The 21,423-nt window shown below is 52.7% G+C and overlaps 8 protein-coding genes across 8 annotated transcripts; 3 read left to right on the top strand and 5 right to left on the bottom strand.

Annotated features, from left to right (window-relative positions):
- Positions 1-145: 145 nt before the first annotated feature.
- On the bottom strand, positions 146-2,679 carry A1O7_08285 (uncharacterized protein; the record flags this gene model as incomplete). The annotated part of the gene is made up of 2 exons (XM_007762278.1): positions 146-2,569; positions 2,623-2,679. The coding sequence occupies 2 exons, from the start codon at positions 2,677-2,679 to the stop codon at positions 146-148; spliced, it is 2,481 nt and encodes an 826-aa protein (XP_007760468.1).
- A 1,012-nt stretch (positions 2,680-3,691) lies between these two features.
- A1O7_08284 (uncharacterized protein) lies at positions 3,692-4,771 on the bottom strand (the record flags this gene model as incomplete). Its single annotated transcript, XM_007762277.1, has 1 exon — positions 3,692-4,771. The coding sequence occupies one exon, from the start codon at positions 4,769-4,771 to the stop codon at positions 3,692-3,694; it is 1,080 nt and encodes a 359-aa protein (XP_007760467.1).
- Positions 4,772-6,765: 1,994 nt separating this feature from the next.
- Positions 6,766-8,672, bottom strand: A1O7_08283 (uncharacterized protein; the record flags this gene model as incomplete). The annotated part of the gene is made up of 2 exons (XM_007762276.1): positions 6,766-7,507; positions 7,570-8,672. The coding sequence occupies 2 exons, from the start codon at positions 8,670-8,672 to the stop codon at positions 6,766-6,768; spliced, it is 1,845 nt and encodes a 614-aa protein (XP_007760466.1).
- A 470-nt stretch (positions 8,673-9,142) lies between these two features.
- On the top strand, positions 9,143-9,703 carry A1O7_08282 (uncharacterized protein; the record flags this gene model as incomplete). The annotated part of the gene is made up of 1 exon (XM_007762275.1): positions 9,143-9,703. One exon carries the CDS (start codon positions 9,143-9,145, stop codon positions 9,701-9,703), a length of 561 nt encoding a protein of 186 aa, XP_007760465.1.
- Positions 9,704-9,961: 258 nt separating this feature from the next.
- Positions 9,962-11,332, top strand: A1O7_08281 (zinc finger protein; the record flags this gene model as incomplete). The annotated part of the gene is made up of 2 exons (XM_007762274.1): positions 9,962-10,057; positions 10,106-11,332. 2 exons carry the CDS (start codon positions 9,962-9,964, stop codon positions 11,330-11,332), a joined length of 1,323 nt encoding a protein of 440 aa, XP_007760464.1.
- Positions 11,333-12,468: 1,136 nt separating this feature from the next.
- Positions 12,469-14,352, bottom strand: A1O7_08280 (uncharacterized protein; the record flags this gene model as incomplete). The annotated part of the gene is made up of 3 exons (XM_007762273.1): positions 12,469-13,597; positions 13,650-14,089; positions 14,137-14,352. 3 exons carry the CDS (start codon positions 14,350-14,352, stop codon positions 12,469-12,471), a joined length of 1,785 nt encoding a protein of 594 aa, XP_007760463.1.
- A 1,263-nt stretch (positions 14,353-15,615) lies between these two features.
- Positions 15,616-16,488, top strand: A1O7_08279 (uncharacterized protein; the record flags this gene model as incomplete). The annotated part of the gene is made up of 1 exon (XM_007762272.1): positions 15,616-16,488. One exon carries the CDS (start codon positions 15,616-15,618, stop codon positions 16,486-16,488), a length of 873 nt encoding a protein of 290 aa, XP_007760462.1.
- Positions 16,489-19,627: 3,139 nt separating this feature from the next.
- A1O7_08278 (uncharacterized protein) lies at positions 19,628-21,277 on the bottom strand (the record flags this gene model as incomplete). Its single annotated transcript, XM_007762271.1, has 2 exons — positions 19,628-20,738; positions 20,787-21,277. The coding sequence occupies 2 exons, from the start codon at positions 21,275-21,277 to the stop codon at positions 19,628-19,630; spliced, it is 1,602 nt and encodes a 533-aa protein (XP_007760461.1).
- Positions 21,278-21,423: the final 146 nt, after the last annotated feature.

The raw sequence follows: 21,423 nt of genomic DNA, 5'->3' as shown, positions 1-21,423 counted from the left end.
TATCAATGGTGCGTGTTGTACACGTACGCTGTATGCATACAGGTTGTGCGACCAGCGCGCACACCATCTCATGGCTATGTCAAATGGGCCCAACGGACGCACATCTGCAATTTCGCAGAACGACGGTTCAAGGACCATGCATGCATCAATGACCGCTCCCTCGTCCGCCTCCACGGCCTCGGCCTCTTCCTCTGCCACCTCCGCGCCCCCGTCCCCGTCCGTCGCCGCGGCCACCACGACTCCCTCCGCGTCCCTGATGACGGGGTCTATTGTGGTACTCGCGGTATCCTTCACTCTCGGGTCGCGGGCCCTGCTGCATCCTAAAGTCTCGCTCCTGCTCGCTGCTGTCGAATTTATTCTCAATCCCGATCAACTCGCAGTATGCACTGGTCTGCGGATTCGTCACCTCGCGAGGCATCTCGTCTGATTTGACTTGCAGGCTAGGATCATACACCGGCGCTGTTACCGTGAAGTTCTCAGGAACCTGCAGCTTGCCGGGTCTGACGACGTGCTCGAGAATCCATTGTTGTTCCACTTCGATTCGCGCCCGGTCATAGGTCTCGCCACGGTGAGGACTGACTCTATCAGTCGGCGCACCGCCGAGTTGCAGTTCAGGTGCAAACACTCGTTGGATCGCCAGCCATTCTGGGTCGTAGGAGAGTTTGAGGGGACGAGTGATAGTTTCGCACGGAGATGTCAGGGAGCCGATTTCGAGAAGTTGCAGAAATTCCTGGTACAACTCACACTTGCCTAGGGCAAGGAAGTGAGTTGTCTTGTTTGTGATTTCCTCGGGGAACGGAAGCGGCGGGGAGGTTTCGGTGGGTTCTTTGGCTGTGAAATTGCTAGATAGCGCCGCGAGTTGGGCTCTCATTTCTTCGGACACTTGACTAGTAGTATTAGCAGTGTGATCTTGATCCGACTGGGTTGGATTTTCGCTAGCGACAGTCCGAGAAGAATCTTGCGGTTGAGACTCTTCAACAAACTCTTCCAAAGCTGGGTCGGCCGGCTTCACCGAATCCGTACCGGCTTGCTCTGGCCGCAAAATAGTAAGGCCAGGCACGGGTGCAAATGAAGCGGCTTGTGGGTTGAGCGTGACGCCTCCATCATCGCTTTCTTCCGAGTGGCTTTTGGGGACGTCCGGTTTCTTTTGGCCGTTGCTTTGGTTGGCTTTTACGGTAGTGTTACCAACCGGGATAGATTTGGCTTGGGAGGTCGTGTCGCTGCCTACTGCCGTAGTATCCTCGTCGTCACTCATCTCGATGTCAATAGCATCGGGATTTGCAACCGCGGATTGCGGCGGTAAAAGCAGACTACTACTGCTTCTGTCCATCTGCTCCCGAGATGCCGTCTGTTCAGCAACCTTGTGGTTCAGATCACTTGCAGTTGCTTGCTGCTCGTCTTCGACACGTTGTCGCTTGCTCGGTCTTGAATAGGAACAGCCATCGAGCTGTGGAATAGGCTGATACTCGTCGGAGTTGTGAAGTCGGCTCTGAGCTGTCGAGACGATTGTACGAGTCAGGCCTTCTCCCTGCACGACCTGATTGAATGTTTCATTGAATGAGTATTCTGGTCGGGGCGACTTGCCGACTCTCTCCTCTTCTAGCCGCTGATCCTCTCTGTCTTTCAGGATCTTGTCTCGTTCTTCCGCGTCTGCCTGTTGAGCGCCAACATGGAACTGTTGCCAGGCCGAGGCGAGACGACGACCTTTCGCTGGGGCGGCGACACGGCTGCGTTGGCTGGACTCGCTTGTCTGCTTGGGCGGAGAATTTTCAGCCCGTCTGCCGCTGCCTTGGTTTGGTCCCTGAGTTCCCTCCATAGCGGACTGTTCCTGGTTGTGTTTGAAAATAGCCGCGAACTTTGTGTGCAGATGCGCAGAGAACCAGTAAGGGGGCTTCAAACGGTCCAAACACTGTCTTGCAGCTACGCTGCCCAGTTTTCCAGCATACGAATCGGTCCCAAAATCCGGCTTCTTGTCAAACAGCCACTTGTAATCCCCATGATATTCGACCCCCTGCGGCCAGTCATGAGACAAGCCGATATCAACCTGCGAGCGTAGCGACAATAGCTTCCTGATATCCAACTCTCTGACATGGAAAATGCTGGTGATTTCTTCTTGGTTGTAGGGGAGTCGCTCGAAGTGGGGTTTCCGGTAGTCGTATCCTTTCCAGATTCCTGACAACCCGGCAATCCTGAGAGGTCCGAATTGGAGAACATTGGCCGCTCCTAGGTAATAGATATTGGGTGCGACCCATCCGCCGTAGTAGAGTTCAAAAAGATGATTGCTTGCTTCATGGTTGCCGCCGATGAAAATGGTCAGGTAAGGAGCAGTCCTTCTGCCGCTGTAGTACTCGTGAAAGTCGGCCATGCGTCGGTATTTATGAGGCATCGCGGTGACGTTGAGATCATATTGGTTCCTCACTGCCTGGAAACCATTAGCTTGTCGGGCGTTGAAGACCGGGAACCTGACCTGGAAATCGCCACCAATGATGAGCAGATCAACACCGTCCCAACCTTTGACCTTACAAGCCTGCTCAACTGAGGCATAGATTGCATGGAGTGTCCCATGACCCTTGAACGGGAGATCAGCAACGATTCAGAGACTTCAGAAGGATCTTAACTCACACAGCCCTCGACCGCAACCCTGACGCCTCCTGGTATTTGCTCTTCGACTCCCGACATCTTGCTCTTCGCTTTGGTCGAGCTGCACCATGGGGTAGAGACAGAACGCGCTAGCACATCTTTGGCGCGAATCCTCTGTATGCGACGGTTGACGCTTGAGTGACAGAAGAGCCGAGTTGGGCGTCTTGGTAGGTACGATGAGCAGCTAGTGCTTCTGGATGAAGAATGCAGACAATAGGCCCCTCTCGCCGAGATTAAGATTGAGACATATGATTGTGACCTCGATAAAAGTGCTCGCCGCATTGACTGAGGCCGACGAGCAAGTCTAAGGTGAAAGTGGCCGGAACAATTATCGGAAAGAGCGTGTCATGCACGGAGAAAATACTGTGACACCAAAGCGCTGAGTCCGGTGCCTTGGCGGAGGCAGTCGATCTTACATTCACTTTCATCTCATCCTGCATCTCGGTCCTTCCACTTCCAAGATCAAAGGTGAAAATCGCCTTGCCGCACAGTCTTCACTACTCACACCATACAGATAGGTCTGCCCCAGTCAACAAAGAGAGCAGCAGTTCCAAGAGCAAAAGCTCTCAGAGAGAGGAAACGCCCTCCTCAATGCACAAGGCGTGTCGGAACGTTTTGTGGTCTCTTGTGACAAGTCACACCTGGCTCTCTACCATTTCTATTGACTGCAAGGAAGAGAACAGGTAGACACTGGAAGACAGATGAGTGTTAAGACAAGCCAATTCTACCACCAGATCTAGGCTGCATTGGTCAGACTAGCTGCTGCCCACTACGAACCACGAAAGGTGTCCTCAGGTTCTTGGGAGCGATTGTGATGATCTGGATTATATGCCTTATAAAGGGAAGGGTTGGCTCGCTATTAGGTGATGACTGCCCTGGTGTGGACAGGGTTTGCAGAGGGTGAGTCGAAGCAGGAGGCGTCGAAGCAGGAGTTGAATCGTATAACACCATCAACCATCGAAGGTGCAGGTACGTTAATGCGTTGACATTAGTGCATCTCCGTTGTGCCCCAATGTCTATAATGGAATGGTCCTCAGGACCTTGTTGCCGCTCACCAAGAAAACTTCTCTCCGACAAGATCTTCCGACAGCTTCCACAACTTCTCAGCCTCCTCACTCGACTTTGCACGGGGATGCGCATTCTGCGAAATCTGACAGTCCACCAGGTAAGCCCCGTATCCCTCCTTGCCATCGTGCGTTTCGCTGAATCCGAGCTTGGGATCTAGAGCTGCAACCAGTGACGTTGCCGCCCCTTGACCCAGGGTCTTGTACTTGATCAGCCCGCTCCGCTCTCTGGCCTTGATGGCATCCATCTGCTCCTTGGTCGAATATCTCGCGAGTTCCGTATTAATGATACCAGGGTGAATCGCAAGACTCAAGATCCCGTACTTCTCATACAACATCTTGGTAAGTCCAATACCGAACAAGATACCCGCAGCCTTGCTCTGGGTGTAGGCCTCCAAAGGAATGTACGACAGATCTGCCCCATTGTGGATACCCCACATCTCGAGCAGTTTGTAATTTGGCTGTTCAACTTCAGGCAACTCCCTTGACTTCTTGTTGAAGTTGACATCGCTCCAACGGATCCCGCCTCCCTCGGCCGCGCGGGAACTGACGTTGACGATTCGCGTTGCGCCTTTCGGGTTGGCCTTTGCAGCTTCGATGAGTTTGGGCATGATGAGGCATGTGAAGAGAAAGTGACCGATGTGGTTTGTCGCAAAGGTCATCTCGATCCCGTCTTCGGTGAGGGTGCGCTCAGGGATAGTGGCCAGTCCAGCATTGTTGACCAAGATATGGATGCGGGGGACGTCGTTCCAGGAGAGGACCTCCTGCGCGGCACTCCGGACGGCCTTCTGGCTGCCGAGGTCGAGGATCAGTGGCCGATAGTCGACATTTGGGTACACCTTCTTTAGCTCCTCGATACACTCCTGGAGCTTGGTCTTGGTGCGGCCGGCGAGGATGCAGCTTGCAGGCGCTTGGGAAGCAAAAGCCTGTGCAGTGGCAAAGCCAATTCCCTTGAGGTTGACCCCGGTGACAAGGATGGTCTTGCCTCGGATCGCATCAGGGAATGCCTTTGCGACGTCCAATGCTTCGGTCTCCGCGTTGAACTCGGGGTGAGTGGTTGCTGTCATCTTGGCTCACTGGACGTAGGTGACTCTGGAGAGACGGGCTTTGCTTCCGCTGCTGTGCTTGTCTGATGTGATAACATCGCGTTCCAGTATTTATACCTTTACTTGCACTGAAAACAGTGGCCGACTTCGAGTAGTCGAAAAGCGAATAGGTCCCGTGGATGACCAGTCCAGGCCTTAAGTCCGTGGACTGGCAGACGAGGTTGCATCTTATCCAGTAGCGACCCTTCACTATCATTGGCAAGGACTTCTCGGGTCGACTGTCTGGCAGTCTGTGGTCAAATCAACGCCGAAATCCCTCGTCCACTGGAGATCCGTGCCTGGCGATGTGGATTCATGCACCTTCCTCGGCTCTGCAGCAAAATCCATAGTCCCGAGCCTAAGTTGCGTCGAGATTGTAGGCCCAGAGCGGTCAGGCTTGCATGCAGTCAAGCTTGGCCGGTACATGGAGTTAAAGGGCCTTAGAGCTTAGCCTCGTAGCCTTGCAGGAAAAGCGCTGTGCACGAGGACTTCGTTAGCATGTCGGTCCTGTTCCTGATGTTCCGCATAGCATGAGACCATGAAATGTTTCGTACAGTAAGTGGATTGACGTACATACGGAGCCGGTAGCAAGTCTCCTGGCGGTGAGAGATTGTCCCCCCTAGGCTTCCCCCAAGTACCGATTGTCCTCTGTGAACCATAAAAAGGACCCGTGGACAGCTAATGTGCGGTTTCGCGTGCCCATGGTTCTGCAAGATTGTGTGCTCTTTGAAATCTGATATTAGTCATTGGCAGACCATTCCACCTCGGTCGTCCTGAAATTTACCACCCTCGTAATTGTTGATCAGCACGATGCGTTGAGATCCTCCAGCAGCGGCACAAGTCAGTGCTACCGTGACAGCCATCTCCCTACCACAGGAGGCTTGCTTAACGCACGGTTCCTCTCCGGATGCAAATACATCGACCGCCCTTGGTGATAACTGCGTTCCTGTCCGAGTCTCTAGCAAGCAGCGGCAATGGCGCTTTTGAAGATGCCCATGGTATCGAGTTGATGCGTCTTGACGAGCCTCTTACCCATACAATCCGGCGACGTACTTGCAGCAAAAAGAATTGGTAGACATTGTCATGCAATACTTGTGATAGGTACGTGAAAAGGCGGAAGGCGCCAGTAGAGGTGGGACAGCTACTTTTGACGACGGTGCGCCGCTGATTCTGGTATGTATTCAAGAGCGGCGGCCACGTGGGGACTACGCGCACCCTAAGTACAGGCGAGATCTCTCTGTCTGTCTGTCTGCTCGCCTGCTAGGTATGCAAGCTTTGATGGAGCTAAGCCTGTTTCCGCCAGATTTTGCGTCCTTCCGCTGCTCCCTTGGTGGGCTGGCGTTCCTGACTCCGATCCGGACAAGTGTCCACTGGCGCTAGAAGTAAGCTGGAGGTGGCGTCGTTGAGAAGCAAGGCTGCACTGTCTCGTCCCAATACCGGCTTACACAGAGTAGCGACGATGCCCCCGCGCTGGGGACCAATTCCGTGGGAATTTGTATCGAGGCGGAGATCCGCCGGCACACACAGACGCCCCCACATCATTTCGAGCCAAAAGGGTTGTAACCAATTCCGGGTAACCGCCAGACAACAAATGGCAGCGTCTTTCAGCCTTCTCAGTGCGTTGTTACCTGCACAGCTGGTGGGTGTCGACATCCAGGGGTCCTTGTTTGACGAATGGAACGAACGAGTCCCGACACCTGGTTTGTCTTTTTATACTCCGTAAGAGGAAAGGGGATGCCTCTTTGGCATGATGGTTGACGAGCACGGCAGACTACCGGGCCAGGCAACTGATTGTGCCCGGTCTAGTATTTGCATTTTCGTGCCTATTGGTGGCTCCAGCATCACAGATATAATGGTGGCTGGTTTCCTGCCCGTCCCTTCCCAAATCCATGGGCACGGGTGTATATACTCCGGATGGGTTTCCTGGTGAGGACTCCTCCTCGATCTCCTGCCACGGTACTCTTTGCCCATGACCGTTACTCCCCGGGACCCAAGATCTCTGTCCACAGTATCCTACCAGCAGCGTCACAAGACCGGTCAAGCCATAAGATACTATTCAGCACTTCTCGCTTCAGATGCTCGTACTTTTTGAGCCGATTCTCTTTCACCGTCAGCCTTCTTAGCAAGGCAACGAACCATGACCGGTCGTCTGGCATGTCTCTTGCGGCGATGGCGCCTATAAAAAGGATCCACACGAGGAGGCGCCGAACCTGGTGCGAAGAGGACCAGCTGGCGCGCATGTTGGTCTCGCGCAGAGCAGATCTGAGCCGTTCAACTAGGAGAGCTATGGGCGCTGCTTGTGGAGGCAGCGGAAAGATGACAGTCAGAGAGTATGTTAACATGGCGAGTCGAGCTGGCTCATAGATGGGTCGTGGAGCATCCGAGGCCGGTAAGTCTGTTTGTGGGGGTAGCGATAGCAAGGTGTGTTGGATAAGGTTTCTTCTGTCGCAAAACCGGGCGAGATCAAGATCTGCAAGAGCCCCATCCACGAACAACTGGACACTCTGTCCGTATCGCTGCATTGCAACAATGACCATGGCCATCTCGTTCGTCAGTCCCAGATCGAACAGGCCGCCGAATACACACTCGTCTCGAAGTTCAGTCGGGGATGTGCCCAACAGACTCCACAGTGTCTGATTCTGCTCGGCGTCCTCGACAAGAGGTACAAAAGGGAACAGAGGCGGGGTGAGATGTTTGCTTGCGTTGAGAACACCAAAACTATTACAGAAAATGAGACGGTCAGTATAAGAAAGGTCAGTCGATGGTTGAGGTTGACCTACAAAAATACTGTTGCAGCAAGACCCGGCGTTCGGATCTCGTGCAGGCCGCCCCTCAGCTTGACCAGCTGCATGAGACCGGCGGCATGGATTGGATGATCGCTGAGAAGTCCATATACGTCCAACCACTGCAGACTCTTCAACATGGGATCAAATATTGGTGGAGGGGCAGGCTCGTTCAAGAATCGGTCAAGGGTCAAGTCCCATGCATTTGCTGCCATGCAGAGTACTGACACGATCATAGCATCTGTAATGAAGTTGTCTTTGCGAAGAGCTTTGTTGATTAGTGCAATGGATTCTGCCTCACAGCGTCGCATGTCCAGCTCCAGACTGGTCAGGTCCAGGCCGACATGGTCCCCGGCCCCTTTCAGCAGATTGAGCCGCTTGTGGCTCAGGGCTCCAAACAACAGCGAGTGCAGAGCGACGGTATCGTTGAGCAGCATAGGAAACCAGCCTTTGCTCGCTGCAGGATCCGTCCCACCCGCAGGCCGGGGTGTCAACCCAGGCCATAGTACTTTCAGTGCTATTGTGTTATAGGCGCCTGTCAGCTCTTGCTTGGGGGTCTCGCAGTGAAGTGGATGGCGGGGGCTGTTTGGACGAGACCGCTTACAATAGTCATGGCACTGTGATACTAATGTTGAGGGGAACTCTGAAGGATAGGTACGGAATGGATCCAGGGTACCTGACCCTAGAACCTGGATGGCAGAGTTCGAATGGGTGATCGAGCCTGCAGAGAATGCTCGTCGCAAATGCGGCGGGGCCGTGACGGTCAGTTCTGAAAAATCTCGAACCTCATCTTCCGTGCTTTCGCGATCGGAAGGATTGTCGCTGCTTGTGCTGTCCGGCCCATCGGACCACACGCTCCCCAGTCGCTCGGGAGGGCGCAGTCGTGTCTGATCTGTCGGTGCTGGCGGAGGCGACACAGCGCGCGATGATTCCGGGGGTGAGTTCTTGTCACCACCCGAGCTCGTACTGTTCTCGATTTTTTGCTGCTTCTCCTGGGTCCATTTTCCAATGTGCGATCGGATGGCAGTCCGTGTCTGTCGCTTTTCCGCCTTCGTCTGGGGACGCGCGTTCACGAAAGAATATCTTTGAGGCGGGCTCATCTGTCCTGGAGACTTGGTGACGCTCACGGGTGGGAGTTCGACGGGAACTTGCTGACTGATCTACCACTGGAGATATGTATGGGTGGCCCACGGATCTCACGACCCCGCGGGCCGTCGCAAGGTTGTAGTTGGCGGCCATTCGCCGGCGAGATTGTTAAGACGTTCCTTGGCGACATCTAAGCCTCGGGACTCCCAGCACTGCTGTATGGACGGTGTATTTTGCACCACAGAATGATAGTGTATGCGGCGACATCTTGATTCGAGATATTATGTTGGCTGTAAGGGCAAACTGGACACCGGGAGGGGCGATAGCTGGGCCCACTAAAGGGAGTTTAATGCTTCACCCGAACTTTCTCGGGCATCTGACGCAATTCCTCTCTCGCTAAGAATTTGGCACCACGGCCAAAGTACGGAGTACACAGGAAATATTGTACCATCTTACAATTCGATTTCCAGGCGATAGTAGCAAGATGAGCGAAGCGCAAAATCTGCGCGTCAAATTCTTGCAGCAGTCGGCCTTCAACTTGTTCCTTAGCACACCGGCCACGTCCAGGCAGCTGATGCGTGAGAGCCAGGCGCTGGGCCATGAGGCCTCCTCGCAGCTTCCAAACCGTGGACAGCTTGTCTGTGCCGCTTGTGGTACCATACTCCTGCCGCAGTGGACGATGAAAAGCAAGATCAGAGCGAAAAGGACAAGACGCGGTCGTAAGGGCCTCAACCACGAAAAAGTCACACGGCAAAAGGTCCGCTCTCATTGTTGCTCACTATGCGACAATGTCACGAAGAATGTCATTGCCATTGCATCAAGTCCCAGAAAAGACAAGAAGCAACCGGCTGCGGCTGCTCCTGCTCAATCGTCCCTTGAGAATATTATGCGCGCTGAGCCGGTATTGGAAAGCAACACCAAGTCCACCAGCAAGAAAAGAGCAAAGGCACGAAAAGATCGAGAAGGTTTGCAAGCACTTCTCCATAAGAGTGCACAGACGAAGACTCCTCCGAGCCTCAACCTCTTGGACCTGATGAAGAAATGATCCTTCCACTATTGCAGGACGAGCGAGAGCTCAGCCTTCTCGCCGCACAAGGCTGTCCAATCGCGACTTCGCTCACTTTCTTGCTAGCGGCCGGCTTGGCGTACGTCGATCCTTCTGCGTCATTCGAGAAGATAAAAATTCTGGTACCAGCAGGCATGTCAAGCATAAGAGCCGCCGGGATAGCAGCCAGCTACGAACCACGATCCCGAAAGCAATTACATACTCCAGAAGTATACGAGACGGTAATTGAACACGATCATGGCAGATGCTGAGGCTCCTTCTGTTGTACACGCAGACCCAAATGAGACTGGGGTCTACGAGATCGAGAGTTTATGTATGAATTGTCGCGATGAGGTGTGTATGGGCTTGGCCAACCTTCACGGACGGCGCTAATGGCAGCAGGGTATTACCAGAATCCTCCCCATAAAGATCCCGTTCTTCAAAGAAATCCTGCTCGAGTCATTCTCATGCGATCACTGTGGTTGGAAGAACAACACGGTCAAGAGCGCAGGTGAGATACAAGAGAAGGGGGCAAAGTTCACTTTTAGATTGGACACCACAGGCGACCTTCAAAGACAGGTAGTCCGCAGTGATACCGGCGTCTTCCGCATTGAAGACCTTGGCTTGGAAATGCCCCCTGCGCCGGGTCAATTCACGAATCTCGAGGGCTTGATCTCGAAGATCAAGACAGACCTGGAGACTGATCAGCCGGCCAGGAAAGAAACAAGCGTTGAACTATACAATGCTCTGCAAGCAATCATCGAGGAGCTGGAGAAAATGCTTGAGGGAAGCGGATTCCCTTTCACGGTCTCGTTGGATGACATTTCGGGCAACTCTTTCATCGAGCCATCCACCGAGGACAAAGGTGCCAAGTATGTTCGCACCGATTACCTGCGCAGCCATCAACAGAATGTACAGCTTGGCCTTGTGGTTGATGATGACGACAACGCCGACGGCAACGCCATGGAAGGCGTCGACATCGTTGACAACGAAGTTTATGAACTCCACGCCGAATGCCCTGCTTGTGGGAAACCATGCACGGTAAACATGAAGAAGACGAACATCCCACATTTTAAAGAAGTCATCATCATGGCAACGGTATGTGAACACTGCGGTTTCAGGACCAGCGATGTGAAGACGGGTGGTGCAGTCCCCGAAAAGGGCAAGCGGATTACTCTCGAGGTCAAGACGCTAGAGGACATGTCCAGAGATGTCCTGAAGTCAGAGTCCTGTGTCCTCAAGAGTCATGACCTTGGGCTAGAGGTACAGCCTGGCACGCTAGGTGGTCGGTTCACCACGTTGGAGGGCTTACTTACTCAAGTTCGTGACCAGCTCCATGGCCAGATCTATAACATTGGAGATGAAGATCTTGCAGGAGGTGACTCCATGACTGCCGACACGAAGTCAAGGTGGGACAGTTTTTTCGATAAACTGGATTCCGCCATCAAGGCCAAGTTTCCTTATTCCATCACACTTGAAGATCCCTTGGCAAACTCATTTGTGCAGCTGAACGTGGATTCTGGCGAAGACCCGCAAGTCAAGACAGAAGAATACGAAAGGACCGAGGAGGAAATGGAAGACCTTGGCCTGAAAGACATGAAAACTGAGAACTACGAAAATGACAACTGAACCCCCGCACACAGTATTTCTGAGATCAAATGCGACACTGTCCGGAAGATCACAACAGTGCCGTTCCCGGGTGGCTAGATACGCAATGTGCTTAGTTCGGCGCGATACGGCAAGATATATCACACCGTGATCCACGGACGCCGTTGCGAATCCGTCCGGAATTCGTCGTGTGATCACTGGTACGTATTATGCACCAACCTGATTGCTCGGTGAGTCAATGGCCTCGATTTTCATATCGGCGCTGCGCGTAAGAAAGCACACCCGGTACGCCAAGAAATTCCAGCATAAGCAAGCCTCCATGAAGACTCTCTGAAAAATCAGCTTGTATCCTTGTGGGACAAGGACGACCTGTCCTGGTTGCATCATTTTGCATGACTGAGATTCGTGCTTGGAGCCCTCGAAAGTGAAAGCTCAAGCACCCTGGTTCGGTTTTGCTTCGCTTGCTTCAGAGGTGCTAATCGCGACAGTAGCACTCCATGTTTGGGCAAAAAGAAGGTGCATTTGAGAGGAACTCCGTACAGGAAGCCTCGATCTAACTGGATGCGCACGCTCGAGATATGCAGATGTTACCAAGAATTACTATCTGTCCTGCAAGCACCAGTTGCAGAGGTTGCTGGTCGCATCCTGCTATTCCTCCCGAGATCAATCTAGATTGATTCCATCCCCAAGGTTGCGTCGGGAACGTACTCAAGGCTACGGTCCATTTAATTGCATGCCAGCTGCACTACAGCACTGCTGCCAACTGTCGACTCGACTCTTGACTGGTCCGTCATGGATCGAACTTGGAGCACCCACGCTTATAGACGGCTTCTCCCTGGATGCATGACCTTTAAAATTCTAGTCGTGCCCTTTTGACAGTCCTATCTAGATCTACCTTTGCAATACGACCACCCTGTTTTTGGCATATCATGAGGCGGGCCTTCGGGTCACCGACAAGAAGGCGAAAGGTATCCTTGGTTCGTACAAGAAAGCGTTATGTCGAGAGCAATCTCACACGACCGGGTTACGCCCAGCATCCCCATAGCACAAGATGTCCATCCTGGACTACCCTTTGAGCAAACCACACAAAAGACAAAGACAACTTGCAGAACTGCCATGTTGGCTTGTCTACAGGAATGACTGATGTTTTCGTCCTCCTAACTATTCGGGAGATCTCGTCCCGTACTTGCAAGCATGCTCCGTAAATCGCTCTCATTCTCTTCACTCCATCTAAAAGGCTGAGCGATTTCGGTGGGTATGTTTTGCAGCTCGATGCTACTATATTTGAACGACAGCCCAAACAAGAGGTGACGAAAAGTTCTCCAAACGCGATATGCCGAGAGACCGCTGGTGGCTATATGCGCAATATACGCCATTGCTTTGCGCAAAGACCTTGAAATCTCCTCCACTTGACCTTCACAATGTTGACCTTCGAGGCACAGCTCCAGTAGCAGCACTGCTGCAGCTTGCACCAGATAGTGGAGCAGATTCCACCATGGGAGATGCTGGCATACTTCTTGACCAGTACCCGTGTCGGGTAGATCTGCTAGTAGAGACAGGGCCCCACCGTTACACGCTCGTGCTGAATTTTGGTTGAATTCCTGAGACTCCTGAGACTCGGATGCGATGACTATCTCGCACAGACAAGGTCGGTGAAGGATCATTTGTAGACTGTGATAGTACATTGTTAAGTTCAGCCTCAGGGTCACGTCGATGCTCGAAGGTGCTTGATCAATTGGGTCATCATCGTGTATGAAAGTTTCAGCCCAACTCCTCAGTTCGACCTCTAATGCAGCGATTCTGCGCTGAATCTCAACCCAGGTACTGGGTGGGCTGTCGTTGTATAATTCTCGGCCGATCCTATCGCTGATGAGACAAAGCTGAAGTCGTTGTTCGAAGTAGAAAGACGGAAGGTGCTTCGGCATGTACCCTGTTTCTGCTGAGGCTAGTCCACTAAGCGTGTCCTGTGAAGTGACCCTGCCGGTGCTCAAGTAAGTGAGCCACGTTCTCCTAGTCTCTAGTATAAAATTCTCAACACTTTGATCGAGCTGGATATCACTGCTTTGGACCTCTGTATCGTAATGGCCCAGAAATATCCGCTCGGAAAGATTGATTGACTTTGGTAAGCCTGTGATTTCGGCGACCAGGACTTCCAGACTGTACAAGGAACTCCAGGTCCAAGCACGTTCCAATATGTCCGCCTCGCTCACATCGGGGTCGGACACATGGAGATGTAGGCCTAAGGCGGTTGCATGTCGAATGGCCTGAGCAAGGACATTCGACGCCCTGACCACTGTGTCAGTAAGATGAGATTGCGCAAGACTATAGACGCGCATACCTCGTAATGGATCCATTGGTAAGGAGATATAAACTGAGGACACCTAGTCCCTGTATCTGTGTGATGGTTGGGTGATCAATTATTACCCGGTGGTCGAGACCGAGTACTCGAGCCCGAGCATAATAAAGCAGATGGATATTAGGGTCCACCACCTCAGCTAGCTCCGCCACCTGTAGCCATCGTGCGCTGGTCGCCCATATAACGTTTGCGAGCGCTAGCCAAGAGCGCTTGCTCCACCATGTAGAGGTTCCACGGGTTTGAAACGTGAGCACCTGCTCCAGAAATCGCTCCCGTATGACAAAGGGAAAAGCGGCTTGTGAGGCATTGAAATATGCCTCTGTCAGGATCTCAACCGCTTCCAAAGGAGGCCAATGACTCGGATCGACATAATCCTCGTTGACAGCCAGAATGTCGATCTCGTCTGTAAAATATGAAGGGATCTGACAGTCAGCAGACCTCTTACTGTTCTCTATAAGGGAACACCTACTCTCCAGTCGGCCGGACCGTTAAGTAAGTATTCGAAAGCACGTTGGACCCACGACATTTCTGACATCTTCCCGCAGAACCCAGACAGACCGGAGCCGCGGCCCAAGCCCACTACTCGCTCAAGTTCTCCCTGCTTCCCGGGAGATCCTACACTTGAGCTCACCTCCGTTTCGCCTGCTGAAGGCGCAGCTTCCAAACCGTAGCTCTTCGATGACATCGCCGGTCCAGAATGATCTGCACGTCGAGAGCTCGACGCGCGTGACAGGTCAAAACCTGACACGCGCGAAAGGCTGGGCAGAGGCTCCGAAGGATACTGTTCATCAATCAGCCTGTTTTCCACCTGGACGAACAACCTAAATGCACACTTTGGACAGCATCGCCAACAGATTACTGTGCTGGTCCGAGCTAAGTGTCGGATCTTGGACCACGGATTGCAGCTCCCCGCGAAGCATGGTGTTCTCTTCTTCCAGTTCTTGCATTCGCTCCCGGTTTGTTAATAGCTCCCTGGGCGCGCACAAAAATAAATTAGAACAGTGGAAAAGGAATGGGAGATGGCGGCAGCACTTCTTGACCCTTTCTCTTTTACGATCGCCGTACTCGCAGACAGCATTGTCCTTGACGCATCTCGCACAGGTGTCGCCGCCGGAGCACTTTGATCGCATGGCCCTGCAGCGATCGCAAGCATGAGACACGCGTGCTCTGGGGACAACAGAAGATTTGCCGCGTTGATTGGAATGCATAGTAGAAGGGAGCGGCAGAGTTCGCAGTGGTCAGTCAGGGGAGACGTGGTCTTCTGCAGGCCTTTGTCGGCCTCAAAAACGGACCCAAGGCTCAAACTTATCACACGCAACCGTGCCAGGCGCGGTATCACAAATTCTATGTCGGGCAGGAAACAGGGCGGTTGGGCGCATGCTATTTACGGGGCCTTGTGCCATGTTGGCTGAAGTATGGACGTCCTCCAGGTGGCCACGGTCGTGCCGCGAGACATGGGCAATCGCTGACCGCGTTCTTCTGCTGCGGACAGTCTCCCTATAGTGATGGGCCGGATCTGGATGCAGGTTTAGAGCCGCCGAATCATCATGCCAACCCGAGCTGATTCGATTTAGCGTGCAATTGTTTGACCGAACCAAGGTGGCCTGGTGGGGCACAAAAGGGCGATGCTTCTCCACTTTATTCTCAGCCAGTGGAAGCCGTTTTCCAGGATTTACAATTGGCTGGAGGCTGCAGGCCAATGGATGGCACGGTATCCGAGTTCAACCTCCATCCCTCGAAACCATAACGACAACCGATCCCCGGTCGCATGCCGAGCCCCAATCACAAACATGTTGTTCAGGCGATCTAACTACCCCCTTTGTGTGCCAGTGAGCAAAGCATTAGATCACTAGAAATAGTACGCCTACCGCAAACTATATAGGTGGCTTTCTCCGACACGTAGAATTGTGCATGTCCTCTCGTTTGCTGATAAGAACCGCATCCTGCCATGGAGACCATGGAAATGGATTCTCTGGATCAGTTTCTCTCTCAGTTGATCACGGCATTTCACATACTACATCAACACGAGGTTATAGACGAGCACGGTCAGATATCCGTACGAAATCCTCGCGATCCTTCGACCTTCTTCACCAGCAGCCGTCCAGCGATCCTAGTCTCTTCGAAAAGCGACCTCGAGCAGTGGCACGTCTTCGATGGCACCCCTGTAAGAAACCCATACGCCGGCTGTCGCAAAGTCGAGTCCGTCCCGGAACAGTCGGAGCATTACACACACAGCTCTATCTACTTCCGATACCCCGGTGTCCGCAGTATTATACACTCGCACTGTAGAGCAGCAATCATCTACGGCCTTTGTGACAGCGAAGTCAGCATGTTACAGCCTAGCTATCTAATGGCAGGCTTTTTGGGGCCCTCGCCTCCTATCTTCGATCCTTCGAAATATTACGACGCTCTACCACCATCTCAACCACAAAACTTGATGGTAAACTGTCAGTATCTTGGTGATGCCTTGGCAGAGGCGCTTTATAGAGGCCGGGACGGCGAGATGAGGTTGGACGGTGTGTCGTCACACGACCTTCCTAGGCACAAGGTCATCTTCCAGCGTGGTCATGGCTATACTGTCTGGGCTGAGAGTGTTGAAGACGCTGTATGGAGGGCGATACATGTCCGTCGCGACGCAGACATACAAACAGCAGCCGTGATGCAACGTGCCACGTCCGAGCAGAACATCGTCTATCTATCAGGCAAGGAAGCGGTTGATTGTGATAGGACCATCAACCATGCAACTTACGAACAGTGGTTGGCATGGACTGTGGCAGCAGAAAGGTCAGGTCTCTACCGCAACCTTCTCAGACCGACATAGCGTGGGTGAAGGAAAACCTACGTTCCTTTGATGACTCCCAACATCAGCTTCGCCGTCCGAGCCTTCAGCTACCAGGCGGCGTCCTTTCAGACTGGGCAAGGCCCTGCCTCGGAGGTTGCCTCGTTCAAAAGCCCTCAATGGCGCCCTTGCAGCCGCCGCCAAGTCGTCCAAAGTCCGACCACGGCTCATTGCTACAGCAGCATGAGATTTCATTTTCACAAGTGGCTAGTCCGACCACAAGATCTTCACAAAGCCGATCATTGCCGGATCTGCGAGTAAGACGTTGATGGTCATGCAATTATTGCTGGCCGTTGCTCGACATCTCTGCTTATACACGCGATGACAGAGGTCGCCGCGAGAATGTGGCTGTTCCCGGAGAGTCCATGTAACGAAGAGAGTCAAACGAGGAGCCTGTTGCCAGAGGTGCTCTCCCCTCTTCTTTTGACTTGTGCCGAACGCTCCCATCGTTTGTACTGCCACTCTACCGTGGAGTGCAGGCAAACATCTGAAAAAAAGTGCTGCTATCTGAGATAAGGGAGTCTCGGCTGACGAACAGAGGCTCGAGGACAGAGTGTATGGACCGACCATTCTTGGAGTGGCCGTTGTCCGGATGCTCGAATGCCGCGAAGCCGCTGCGATTGAAGCAGTTCCTCCTTGGTAAGCGGGTCCTTTACGAGGCAATGCCCATTGTGCCTCCAAAGATCATGTTGGCCAATAAGAGCCCAAAGGAATATATAAACGGTGTCGTTTGATTGGTCATCCCAGGTTAGATCAAGAACATTTTCAACGCGCATTGGCTCGTACTTGACGATACATATCCTGCCCCCACGTCGGTGTTTTGTAAAACGTGTCACCGCCAGCTTAAGTGTTGATCAGGGACCGAGGGGATTCAACCCTCCGGCAGAATGGAGCGATACCCGCTCACTCTTTCCCAATCAGCAGTTTCCGGCATCCTTATTCCAGAAGGATTCATTGGTCAGCTCCACCGGCCTTCTCGGGTTCTTCGAGGAGGGGCGGGTGTGGTGGACTTGATGGAGCTCGTCCTATTCGTTCGCAATCGCATGCCCGCTGCGATCCCGATATCAAGAAAGTGAAAGCCCACGCACTATTGTGGTTTGCAAAGAGGGATCCGCACTCACCCTCTCCAAAAGAAATAGGAGTGTTTGTGTCTCCGCGCAATGCGAACATTCAGATGTCTTCCGGGTGTCTTCCCCACCCCTAAAAAAATCCTAGGTTGATGCTTGCACAGCATGACCTGCGCGCCAGCTCTGATCCTCCAGGACGCGTATCACTCCAATACTGTCACAGAAAGACGTTGGATAAATACAAAGCCGAGCCCGAAGCGTCGTGGGAGAAATTGCCACATTTCATGTAACCTGCGCAACTCTGCGGGAACAGCCAAGACAACGGTCTTCGAGATGTTTCCATCCTCCCTCTGCTGTACATGTACACATTAATCCTCCCTTGCCGGCGAGGCCTGAGAATTCAGCGGACGCAGGCCTACGCAACAATCGACATTTCGTGCTCGAAAAGTCGCAGCGGTCATGGGAATCTTGTCCCTGGTCGGCGCGACAAGTCACCGGGATCTCGGCGTATTGCTCGTACAAACGACGTGATCTTTCTTGTAAATGCTGGATGTGGATCAATACTTCTTCGCCGCATACGTAATGTTCGGTTATACTTCGCCGCTAGCGAACCTCTCAGCTCCGGCACACACGGGACAAAATTAGCGAATATCTCGAGGCCGCGAAGATGTGTACAGCTATCTTCCGACACTGTCAGCCCCACGATCACTCCCGCAGCACAGTATCTGGAAAATTCGGACGCGTTGTATAAAACGAAATTCCGTAGGTCTACCATTCTTGCTCCGGCGTGATCTCATCTTCAGCCCGCAACGAGCCCCGCGCCGAGGCGCACAAGCTCTCAGGTCTCGTCAGTTAAGCGCACGAAAATATCCTCCACCCAATCGATGTGGGTCCCGTAGAGAAGCGCTGTGCTTCCACGAAACGCTCACGGATCTCACATGGCTGCCCACACCGTTGTCGCTGGCTGGGACCGTCGACCCGAGTTCAACCGTACCACTCTCTAACCCAGAGTATTTCCATAACCTCCAAGGTCAGACCGCAGCGTGTGTTTCCACAGCGATACTGTGGCTAATTACAGTACGTGGACGACAAGCTCGGTTACAATTCATGCGGTGCTAAATGCTCGGACTAATGTGATTAGCTTGTGGATGGTGCGAGGGCGAGGACCAGATGCATACGAGAACACGGCAATGGTTTGCACGGGGCCATGTGGGAGCTTGGACAGGAAATGTCCTGCATTTCCGGGCGCCAGCCCTGCCGCCACCTGACGCATCGTAACCGCCCGTGATGCGGGTGAAATATTCATCCAAGTGGAGATCTTCCCTGCCGCATTTCTGTGCGGATGAGGTTAGCGTACTTGCGCACAAGGCATACGAAAGTAGAATATCATCGCCTGGAACCGTTTGCACAACTCGTTTCCCAAAAGTGCCTAGTCGATGGGCCGAATCGTGGCTTGGGCAGCTCGGTTCGTTTGGTGCGTGCCAAAAGTATCGCGGATGCCCTAAGATGAGAGGCGTGCTTGTCCAAGGGGTTCAACACCGCGCTGTGATCTCGTGTGCTTGGGTGTGGGATATTATTTCCGTCAATCTCCGCTTGGGCCCGTATCTGACCGAGGGAGATGTGCATCGCCGAATTTTGAGCCAGTGGACGGCATAGGTTTGATGGTTGTACGCGCATCCGTTCCTCATGATTCAAACGTCAAGGGCGAACAGATACTTCCGGATTGGTAGGAAACATCTATCTGAGTACGCATACCACTTGAGAAGAGGTGGCCATCGAGGGTTAGCCGATGCAGTTTTCATGGCCTTGCTCCGAGCCACACTGATGTGTGTTCAGGTTCCGGCGGTTGACGAATTAACGGCTGTGCACATACGGAGTACTTTGTCTTAACTATTTCTGCATGGTATGCTTACCGAGTACGGAGTATTGCTACCCGATTGCCTGCTAGGCGGTATCGTCCATATATATATTCAAATACAGCGCGCGGTCAGGACATGTATACGACTTCTGACTTGCATTGACATCGTTTATGCGCTGCTGACTATGACAGTCTTTCAAGAACTGCTATTCGCTATAGATTTAAGTGCATCAATCAGTAGAGCTTCATCGATTGCTGTCCATCCGGCAGGAATGTGCGCCTCCACCTGAAGGCCACGAACACTAAAACGATCCACACGAGACTCGAGTACCAGTAGCATTTGTCGGAAGATCCGCCATGCCTTGTAAGATGACTTCGAGTTGGCAGTAAGGCACCAGAGGTATGACATGGCTTTTTGAATCTGAGGTGTAAGTGACATGGTCGAGCTGACATGTTCCATGTTCATAGAGAGTTCGAGTGAAAAAACCGCCAAGGTCTGACCAAGATAGTGCAGCAAGTTCCACCAGGGAAGGAGCTGGTGCGCCTCATGCGCAGTCGGGTCATCCGGTAAGATATCGATCAACGACACCGCAGCCTTGACACAATTTCTGGCGTTGATGAGATTGAATTCTTTCGAGGTGACCGATTCGCCTGGAATTCGGATATGACACAAGCAAGGTCTGAACAAGACCATTTGGACACTGTGGTAATATGTCACCAGTTCGATTTTCGCCCGAGGATCCGCGCTCACGGCCTTGTCACTTTGTAACTTTAAGTCGGTGGATAGATTGTTCTCCCACTCGAGCAACTGACCATGGAGTTGGGTGATTTTCCGCTGCGTTGACGCCCAGGTGTCGACTTGACTCGGGAGATAGAGCTGTGCCATGATCCGGTTACTGATCACAGAAAGATGTGTCCGGCTCCTTAGATATTTCTGATGTGCACCATAGCCGATGAACTGGAAGTCTTGCCAGGCAAAATGGTTTCCACGCATTGTCTGTGTCATGTTTCTCTGGTACCGGATAAATTTCATCCACAACGCTCTTGGATCAGCATCATCTGAGTAGTCTCGCTGTTCTTGACTTGGAACGCTTTCAAGGAGGTTGATGGAAACTGCAGTGTAACTTAGAGAGATTGAAGGCACCTTTCCAAGTACCTCGCAAATGACCACTTCGAGGTTGTAAAGTGAGTACCACAATCGACTTCGTTCCATCAGTTGAGCAGAGGGGGTAGCATCATCCACAGCACGGAGATGTAGGCCAAGGCAAGATGCATTCCTGATTGCTAAACCCACCAAAGACCACGCTCTTGAACTCGATTAGCGACGTTCTTGTCATGCGAAAAATTAAACATACCTGGAAATTGATCCGTTTAAGTAGAGATAGAACGAGAGCAAGCCATCGGCCTTGACGCCATGCAAACCCTGACGGTCGAGCATCACTCTGTGGTCAATACCTAAGGCTCGGGCCCTGGCATAATATACTGAGTGGCTTTCAATATCGGGGTTATCAGCTAGTTCGGCCAGATGTAACCATTTTGATGCGATTGCCCACATTAGGTTGGCTAGCGCAAGCCATCTCCGCAAGTCCCTGGAAAGGACGTGGTGGCGGCTTGGGAATCTGCGTAGCTCTTGCAAGAACTGGTCTCTATCGAAACAGTCGAAGATTCCATGAAGTGCATGGAAAAACGCCTCGCTGAGAATCTGCGCGCAAGCACCGCCTGGCCAGTATTGAGCGTCGATATCATCTTCATCGATAATCAAGAGGTCCTCATCCTCCATGAAATAGCTGAGCTGTGTAGTGGCAATTGCGCTGTTATTCCCAGCCTGCGCGTCGGGGTTTTCCATGGCGCTAACATAGCTGGAAGCCCGCGAGACCCAGGATATTTCCGATATCTTTCCCACCAAGCCTGCTGCTCCCACACCATCACCCAGATCAGGGAAATATGTCAACGAGTCTTCAGGGCCCGGCGATCCCACCGTGGCACCAATAT

Source organism: Cladophialophora yegresii (assembly GCF_000585515.1).
Source record: "Cladophialophora yegresii CBS 114405 chromosome Unknown aczIN-supercont1.6, whole genome shotgun sequence".
Classification (NCBI taxonomy): Eukaryota; Fungi; Ascomycota; class Eurotiomycetes; order Chaetothyriales; family Herpotrichiellaceae; genus Cladophialophora; species Cladophialophora yegresii.
The sequence above is the reverse complement of the archived record's forward strand: the minus strand, read 5'-3'. Positions and strand labels throughout refer to the sequence as shown.